Source organism: Haliotis cracherodii, unplaced genomic scaffold, assembly GCF_022045235.1.
Source record: "Haliotis cracherodii isolate W230 unplaced genomic scaffold, xgHalCrac1.p SCAF_12, whole genome shotgun sequence".
NCBI classification, from domain to species: Eukaryota; Metazoa; Mollusca; class Gastropoda; order Lepetellida; family Haliotidae; genus Haliotis; species Haliotis cracherodii.
Window position 1 is genome coordinate 13,097,888 of NW_027266267.1, and position 9,911 is coordinate 13,107,798.

The following is a 9,911-nucleotide window of genomic DNA, read 5'->3' on the forward strand; positions in this document are numbered from 1 at the left end:
CCATTATCCAAGTGAACCATATCATTAGACAAGTAAGCGTGACTGAGACATGCATGGACAGGTGCATAGCGAAGCTGACACGTGGCCATATTTAGCTCGTGCTCTGCGTGTTCATTCTAACCACCCCTCATTCCTCTTTGGACTCTACCATAGTAGGTGTAACGCCCACGAGGTAGAATCTCCGCACCAGCGCAGGTTAAACATGTCTGTGTTTGTCGAGTTGCAAGTCAAACGAAAATAGCATTGGATTAAGAAATCATTTACATAACGTCGATAAATAGTGAATCATAGTTACAATATTTTACAACATATCACGTGTTGGCCTTGTTATACAAGTACGGAGAAAGAGTGAGTGAGTACGGTTTTATGCCGTTTTTAGCACTATTCCAGCAATATCAAGGCGGGGGACACCAGAATCCGGATACATGAATTCACACTGGCACTAATAAATTATCCAAAACTGGCTCCCACAGGAGATATCGCTTGGGTGAGATCAAGCGATATCTACACTGTAGATATCGCTGCAATGAAATTACATCACAACGCTTTGCAGACCATTGTGATGTCACTGGTTACCATGACCTCACAATGAAATGACATCACTAATGGCTCTGCTATTGAAGCTGTTAGCAGTACTTTTTTACACCGAAGACACTGCTAATTACTGTCTACAAATTAAAAAAGTTGGAGGAATGATGTTGGATGATAAATAAAATGTCATCCTCGTGTCTTTTGATATCAAATATATCAACACTCGTTGATATATTTGATATCAAAAGACACTCGGGGGAGATTCTCAATATCTTGGCACAAAGGATCCCATGCACAACTACAGCGAATCGTTACACTCCTCCAAATGAAATTTTCTCATGAAAAATCGGAATAATTCTGCCATCGGACAGGGCGGGGCCTGCTAGTCTGTCTCACACTCCACGAGTCACATTATTTCCTTTTTCGCCGTGCACTTTCTGAAGCAAGTCTAGATTTCCACAGGTTCAGGTAATCTCCCATTTATCTGTGGCTCCTTTGAAATTTAAATGTAGTTGCTTGTGTTAGTCTCGGAGGCGACGGGAACAATCCATCATCAAGCGGTTGTCGACGATGTTTTCCAGGATGAAATTAACACTTTGTTTACAAAACGGCGTGACAACTCGTGCTTGATTCAATCATACACCCTTGTTAGGCGTAGCACTAAACATGACCATACCGTATTTGACGTAATAAGCGCCCCGCTCTAATAAGCGCCCACGGCGATATTTACTAATATATTGGCTAGTGAACGATCCCAATTAGCACCCCTTCCGATTGATCAATGTACACAAGACCTATTTATAATATGCACCCTTAATTATGATTTGACGTTTGGAGACAGTATATACAATGATACATGAAGCATCATTCCTTCTGAAAAATGACATGCGTGGACCGCACCGTTTCAATTGTGAAGCGTTTGTAAAATCTTCTCCACTACACGTGAAGGGGACGCATGTTGGATTGCCAGGAAGAGCATGGCCGTTGCGTGTTTGTCGTTTGATGTCGCACTCAACAATATCCCAGCTAAATGACGGTGGTCTGTAAATAATCGAGTCTGGACCAGGCAGCTCACACACTATATAAACCCTTGCCTCTTTCTGCGTTTCGACAAGAAGCACGGTGTGCCGGGATTCCGTTCTTGGTATTGGCACTGGTAGTCATGACATAATATACCAAAATCGTCATTATCTACGGATGAGTGAGTGAGTTTAGTTTTACGACGCTTTTAGCAATATTCCAGCATTATCACGGCGGGGGTCACCAGATATGGGGTTCACACATTGTACCCATGCCGGGAATCGAACCTGGGTCTTCAACGTGACGAGCAAACGCTTTAACCACCAGGCTACCCGACCTCCCCTCTACGCAATGAAATACTCCCCTCGCAAGCTTTCGTCACCCAACACCACAAGGTATATACCTTGATCAAACAACACCATTGTTTGTTTCTTTCTTTGTGTTTAAAGTCACATTATCCCAGCTGTGTGACGGTAGACTTGAGTCTGGACCAGACAATTCAGTGATTTATATTGTGACCAATGCTCACGGGAGGACGATGCCAGGCAATCAGCCAAGAAGTCATCGAGTCTGACAACCTGATTCATTTTGTCGCCCCTGACAAGCACGAGTTGCAGGCCATGGGACTGTCAACAGTACAATATCTCATTGCATCATTTATACATGCTTGCCGTAAAAGGCGACTATGCTTGTCGTAAGAGGCGACTAACGGGATAGGGTGGTCAGGCTCGCTAACTTGGTTGATGCATGTCAATTGTGTGGATCGATGCAAATGATGTCCGGTCCAGACTCGATTTTTTAGAGACCACTGTCATGGAATATTGCACAGTGCGGCGTTAAACAACAAACAAACAAACAAAGCATCACATCAATCACTGGCTTGTCTGGTCCATATACAAACCGCCATCATATAGCTGGAATATTGCTTAGTGCGCTGTCAAACAACAAACAAATATGTCATGTCACACTTTCAGGGTTTCAAATACATTTAAAACTGAACAACTAACAAAATATCAAAGTAGACCAAATATGACATGTTATGAGCAATTGTTTAAAAAAAATGCATGTACATTCTATTCACTTACCCATAAGTCACACAGGCGTTTGTGAATACAATTACAAATAGATCACGGCAGCCTCGGAACGATGCCGAGACAAGCTGTACGGAGTTGTCTCCCTTAACCAAGCGCCCGCTTGTCGCGACTGCCAGTGAATCCCATCTTAGCATGACTCAAAACACATCTGTGACGTCATTCTATTGTTGAAACGCTCCATTATTTTTCAGGACTGGGCTGTTGTTTGTTCAATTATACACTATCCTGAACCAACATTTCAAGTAATTTACACTTTGAGTAGAATGAGCTATTTTCTTTATATTTGACAAGTGAATGATTTCAAATTTTGTCGGAAAACATATGTCGCCAAAGGGGTTCGAACCCGCATCGTTTGATTAGAGGACGCCTATTTTTTTACCTCAGAAATGACGACACATGACAGTAAGGTGTGAAACTATCAAATATTATTTTCCGAATATTTGCATAAGGTAAAGAAAAAGATGTATATAGTGTATGGTTACAGCAGGCTACCTTTTACAATGTTCATATGTAAAGAAATTAGAATCACCCTTGACGAGAAAAACAAATGAGGTAACCAACCATACATATCCTTGTTCAGGGCTCTTTACGTCCTATAATCCCCGTCAGCATGTATTGACAATGTGCAAGCGATTGATAAAATACTAGTTCAGGACCCGACGAAATTTTGATGAGCCGTGTACCATGCATTGTAAATATCAGCTCGAGACGTAGCAGGGTGCACGTGCAACAGCGGCAGAGAACGTATTCCTCGTGCATCACGCAAGGGCGACTCACGGAGTATAAATACAGTCTGCGTGCTGGTGGGTTTAACAGAAGATCTCTTACTCCGTTGTGTGAATACTTCATCCGCGGCTGCAGGAGTATCCGCTGTTCTCTTTAAAGTGGTCTTGAAACAATGTCACATACTCGTTCGATTGTTTCGGCACATCATATCCTGACTGTTATCAAATACGGATAAGAAAACAATGTTTCATATATACTGCTTAGAAAAACAAAAAGGGAAATGTCTATCAATAGTATCTTGTGGGCTCACTTCTACATTTTCAAGCAATGTTTTGAGGTTGTTGTTTTTATCTCCAGTGCTGCGAGTCGGTGTCATACACATATATTATTTCCTTGTTCCTTGTTCCACGTCCATACATGCTAGGACGCTGAGCAAGAAAGGCTGGAACGATACAGTGTTTATTTCGAACATATGATATCAACAATGGCTTGCAGCAAATACAAGTTTATTTTATACAGTAGATATACATATATACTCAACAACAAAAGTTCCTGTGACACAATATTTTAGTGTATTTTTCAAACAAGTAAAGTTTGGTTTTCAATATTGTAGTACATGTATTGAATCAAGTCATAAAAACGCAACTGCTACAGAAAAGCTGACTTTTATGCAAGCCCGATGCATTTCACTACACAAGAATGGGTATAAAAAAACATGTGCGTTAACGGGATTCCATATGCATTGTTTAACATCGTGCTGACAACAACCACTCAGAAAAACAACAAAATTACGCAATTATTCAACATTACGAAATGCCACGCCTGTCCGAAAATGAGCGTCTGCTAACCATTGGTATGCTTGAAGCATGATCGAGTCAACGTGATGGCAACGTTGGCAACAGACGAATGCAGTCAGTGACCATCATCGGATTGGCAGGTCACGCCTAAGCAATATTCGACAAGACAACTGGATTCGAACAACACACCTACGAAATCGATTGCAGCCAGCAATACTGACTGCAAGAAGCATCCCTGGCCTTCGACGAATATCTTCACAAACCGTACGTCGTCGCCACAGATGTGCAGTGATTGTCACCAGAAGACCCGTCAGACGTCCCATTTTGACAGGAAACCACCGGCAAGCACGTCTACAGTGGTGCTGACTTCGTCTACGCTGGACGGCCATGCAGTGGGGACAAGTTCTATTCTCTGATGAGCTTCGTTTTCACCTCAGCCACAGCGAAGAACGGAATCGAGTGTACCAACGTCGAGATGAATGTTACGTCAATCATTGTCTCATGGAAGAAGATCGGTTCGGGGGCGGCAGCGTTATGGTATGGGATCGGATTACAGCAAGACAGAGGACCTGTTTGATAATGGTAGAGGGAAATCTCAATGGACAGCGCTACTGCGACGAGATCATGGGCCCTGTTGTTCTACCGTTTTTGCGTTGTCATGGCCCAGGCTTTACCTTTTAACATGACAACGCCCGGCCTCATAGTGCTCGACTTGTTCAGGATTCTCTTCAACAAAACAACATGAATGTCATCCCCTGGCCAGCTCGCTCCCCTGATCTCTCACCAATCGAGCACATGTGGGATGAGATGGATCGGAACATAACTTTACATTAAATCTTATTCAACGTCACAGGAACTTTTGTTGTTCAGTATAGTTTATCAGAAATAATATCAGTGAGTGAAAGAGTTAAAAAATGATAATTTCGCAAATAGTCCCTAAGAGCATTCATAAAATATTTATAATTATATCAGAATTGTTTCAGCAAAGGACAGTCAGATGACCAGTAAGCATATATATATTAATGTGCAAGCACTTAACGTTTCAGCAAGCATTATCAAAACAACTGACTGGCTTGTAAAGGGTCATGATAACCCTTCCTCTGGATACTCGTTGTGATAAGAAATACTGAGTATAAATATCCTCTAAAGTTGAAACTATGGATACGTTGTATTGACTGATGTAAATGAGTTTATCTGGATCTGAGTAGTCGGATATTTAAATATATAAGGTCTGTTATAACTGTCAAGCGATATAGTGACTTCTCTAGCAATAAGGTGAGGTGAGGTAAAATTGGAATTAACGTCGCGTCCAAGATTATTGCACTTATATAGCGACGTGCATGTACGTGTGTGTGTGTTTGTGTGGCTGCTTGTACTAGTCCGGGCTGATGCCGATTTATAGTGCTAGCTCACTGAGATACCATGCCGCAGTTTAACATGAATACCCCACTCAGACACAGTATACTGACACTGAGCCGACCAGTCCTTGTTTTAGCCCCTTAATGCCGAGCGCCAGACAGGGTAACACCAAGTACCATCTTTTAATGTCTTTTGGTATGACGCGGCCGGGAATTGAACCCCGAAACTTCCGCTCTAGCAATAGGAGAATGACGCAGCATCCCCGTAAATAATACCGCTATTCGCACTTCCAATCAAACAATACAAACACGATTTGGCCAGCTGACAGACCCAAATGCAGACATGCAACCATGGATTTGAACTACAGTGTTCCTTTCTTACATCCGAACTGCATTGTCTATTGAATTTGATTGTTTAAGTTTGGGTTGTTGTTAAACGCCGAATGCAACAATATTCAAGCTATATGACGACGGTCTGTAAATAATCGAGTCTGGACCAGACAAGCCAGTTGTTGGCATCATGAGCAGTCAGCGAGCCTGACCACCCGATCCCGCTAGTCGCCTCTTGCATAGTCGCTTTTCACGGCAAGCATGCGTTGCTGAAGACCTATTCTGACCAAGATGTTTACGGGTACTATCAAATTTGACTTGCATGTCATCGATCCCAATGGCGTGGATGGATGCTCATGATGTCAATCACTGGATTGTCTGGTCCAGACTCGATTTACAGACCGCCCTCATATAGCTGGAATTTAGCTGAGTGCGGCGTTAAACAACAAACAAACGAATTTGAATTCAGTGATTGTTCAATACAAGAAACATACATGTCAATGTTCAATTTCGCATCAGAATAACAATGCTTTCTATCAGTGTCGTTTTCTCACTGAACGACTAATGTTCACATTACATGTTAAAGGAGTACATCCTCAATACCAGTACGACCGGTTCTGATGAGATGAACACCAGAAAGCACCAGTATTAGCATTCCTCTCTACGTTGTCCAGCTGTGTGGGGTGGCCCATGACAAAGTGGTTCTAGGGTCCAGTAAACAGGATTAATTGGTTTCTCTGCATCTGCTAGTTGAGTGGATTTGTCCCCGGTATCGAGGCTGGGGGTCCGGTAAACATGATTGTCTTCCTTCTCTGCATCTGCGAGTTGAGTGGAGTGGTCCTTGACAGCGTGGCTGGAGGTCCAGTAAACAGGATTGTCTTGCATCTCTGTCATTAAAAATGAATTGAGTTTTGTATCTAGCGTCTGAGGTTTATATCATAACGTCTTGTAAAGGAACTATCATGTTAACATTGTGACCAACACTTCGACGTTAAGTTACTTGCTACATCTAGCACCTTTTCTACTCTGGTATCAGGGGCGGCTAGCCTAGTGGTTAAAGCGTTCGCTCGTCACGCCGAAGATCCAGGTTCGATTCCCGACATGTGAACATTATGTGAGGCCCATGTCTGGTGTTCCCCGCCGTGATATTGTTTGTTGGCCTAAAACGTTTGTTGGCCTAAAACGAAGCTCACTCACTACTCTGGTATCTCGATCACGCTGGCGACAACTACTGGGACACGTTCGAGCTAACTAAATATCAACAGACACAGGCATCCCTGCTTACCAATGTTTTCCTGTTCTTCGGCTTCTTCTGATTGTGACGACGTGCTCTTGGCAGCTTGCATGGACGTCCAATAGGCCGGATTGTCCTGCATCTCTGACAACACCAAGTAACATGCCTATACAGAAGGTGCAGATGGTGGGATAGATGGGCGTTTTTGTGGATTAGGCTTAATCTGCCACCACCCATCCCCTCTGAAATGAACAACGGGGTAATGTTTCGATTCATTGTCCCCCGCTCAATACGGGTTATCTACGACATAGTCTAAAGAACCCGATGTAATATGATTGAGTGAGTGAGTTGTGTTAAGAGTATTCCAGTTACATCATGCCGTGACAGCTTAATGTGGGAGGAAAGCCAGAAGTGATGCAGGTCTCAGACGTTTACCACTTCGGGAAACCCGCAAGCACGGGTACAGTGCTGACAAACCTAGAAACATAATCGGGGCGAACCAGGATTCGAAACCACAACCAGGTTTCTGGTGTGCCCAAGGAACGCAACTCTGCACAGTGAATCGCGGCGCATTAGACGACTGGGCCACCCGTGCCCCGATGTAATATGAGCCGTGGGACTATTGTGCCAAAATTTGGACGCTACCAAACTGTTCTGCTATCGTCTGTTATCTACACCACTACCATACCTCATCACACTTCATTGTCGTAAAAGGCTACAAACGGCATCGGGTGGTCAGGCTCGCAGAATTGTTTGATGCATGTCATCATATCCCAATTGCGTGTGTCGATGTTCATGCTGTCAATCGCTGGATTGTCTGGTCTAGACTCGATTATTTACAGACCGCCGTCATATAGCTGGAATATTGCTGAGGGCGACGTTTAACAACAAACAAACAAAACATGTATTTTTTGTAAATAATGGAACATTGTATTACCAAGTATGTGTTCCTCTGAATCCGATCGATTTCTGAAAAGAACATGTTTAAAATACATTAAGTGTCACATGTTAAGCTTATACTTGATACACGAATAACTATCACATAAGCTGAGGCCGTTTTTTCTCTCGAGATAAAATATAAACTGTAATCTTTCCTACAACACTTGCCAGGGGTCATATTATTGTTTTCGGCATTTTCAGAGCCTAAAGCTACAACAAACCCTGACCCGTGAAGATCCGGGGTAGAATAAGTCTTCAGCAACCCATGCATGCCGTAAAAGGCGACTATGCTTGTCGTAAAAGGCGACTAAAGGTATCGGGAGGTCAGGCTCGCTGACATGGTTGATTCATGTCATCGATCCCAATTGCGCGGATCGATGCTCAATATATTAATCACTGGATTGTGTGGTCCGGATTCGATTATTTACAGAACGTCATATAGCTAGACTATTGCTCAGTGCGGCGTTAAACGACCAACCAACCAACCAACCACAACCCCTCCAAACACTTTACATATGATTAACTCTCCTGAGTACACTTGGATACGTTATAGTGAGGGATGCTATCAAGTTTATGACAAGAAGCTACTTACTTCTGTAATGATCGTAGTAGGTTTCCTAAAATAAGAAGAATAAATATAAAAACAAGAAACAGTAGTTCACTAGAGAGTTACAAGAAATGCCAAATTGACGTAAACATTATTGTCTCGCATCTTTGTCACTAAACATTTTATGAATAGTGCATTGAGGTTTGGATCTAGAGTCTGAGGTTTGTATCATAGGTCCTGTAAAGTAATTACTGGACTACAAGAGGTACAAGAAATGACGAGTTTTTATTTCACTGGGACGGAATTGCTACCAAGTATCCAGTGCCTGTCAGAACACCAAAGTGAAACATGGAGGTCAGATGACTTAGCTGATTGACTGTCAACTATTGCCCTGCTCGGTTATTTACAGGCCATCGTTAATAAGCCACGTGTCTTGAGGTTGTTTCCTGCTTGCTGCTTTCAGAAGCATTGCAATAATATCACACAAGGGAGGAACCCGGATATCTTTCACAAAATGTCCTTGTTAATAACTAAAACCTAAAAATAACAGTTACTTTTCCTTGATGTTCGGTTTCTCCACACCAGGAATATGACCAGAGATACCACAGCAAGTCCACCCAGTGCCCCAGGCAATATGATGTACCACTGTGTGTCATCCGTCTCCTCTCTGTCTGTCACGTTAACCTGTGCATCAGATGTCATTCTCTGCTCACTGGAGCTGGAGCTGTACAAGGATGTTGAGAGTCCCTTGGTCACTGAAGCCACTGATTCAGTAGAATACAATGTTGTTGATGGGGGTTGTGTAGTTGTTGTAGTTGTTGATGGGGGTTGTGTAGTTGCTGTTGTTGATGGAGGCTCTATAGTCGTTGTGGTTGACGTTGAACTAGAAACTGCGGTCGAAGACTATGGTCAGTATATGTTTTTTTTTTGTTTGAAGAAGGGTAGAAGATCAGAAGTAAAAGTAATATGGTGACAGAACGCAATAAACAAGGTAGATAGTGTGTGGCAGTAAGAGTCATAAGTCACATTTGTTCAAGACTTGTAAATATTGGTTACAGTTAGATAACAATTGATGACCTATTGGACAATCACTTACATAGATATTTACATGTACACACACACACACACATACATTCTCAGACACACACACACACACACACACTAACACTAACACACACACACACTAACACACACACATACATACATACATACATACAGATACATACATACACACTTACGCGCATACACACTCACACACATACACACACACACGCAAACACACACATCTAATCATACATACATACACATAAATACATACACACGCACGCACGCACA

At 42.6% G+C, this 9,911-nt stretch overlaps 1 protein-coding gene across 1 annotated transcript; it reads right to left on the reverse strand.

Moving 5' to 3' along the window:
* Window positions 1-6,504: 6,504 nt before the first annotated feature.
* Window positions 6,505-9,278, reverse strand: LOC139457568 (uncharacterized). The gene is made up of 5 exons (XM_071238942.1): window positions 9,131-9,278; window positions 8,622-8,646; window positions 8,028-8,059; window positions 7,142-7,234; window positions 6,505-6,743 (listed from the first exon to the last, which is right to left on the reverse strand). The coding sequence occupies exons 1-5, from the start codon at window positions 9,276-9,278 to the stop codon at window positions 6,505-6,507; spliced, it is 537 nt and encodes a 178-aa protein (XP_071095043.1).
* Between the last annotated feature and the right edge of the window lie 633 nt (window positions 9,279-9,911).

Bases quoted from the DNA above. Each gene is read 5' to 3' on its own strand.
- LOC139457568 (XM_071238942.1), bottom strand. From the start codon at position 9,278: ATGACATCTGATGCACAGGTTAACGTGACAGACAGAGAGGAGACGGAT. The intron at 8,647-9,130 runs GTAACTGTTATT...TTCTTATTTTAG, and splicing joins AAACCGAACATCAAGGAAAA to GAAACCTACTACGATCATTA. The intron at 6,744-7,141 runs GTAAGCAGGGAT...TTTTAATGACAG, and splicing joins CGAAGAACAGGAAAACATTG to AGATGCAAGACAATCCTGTT.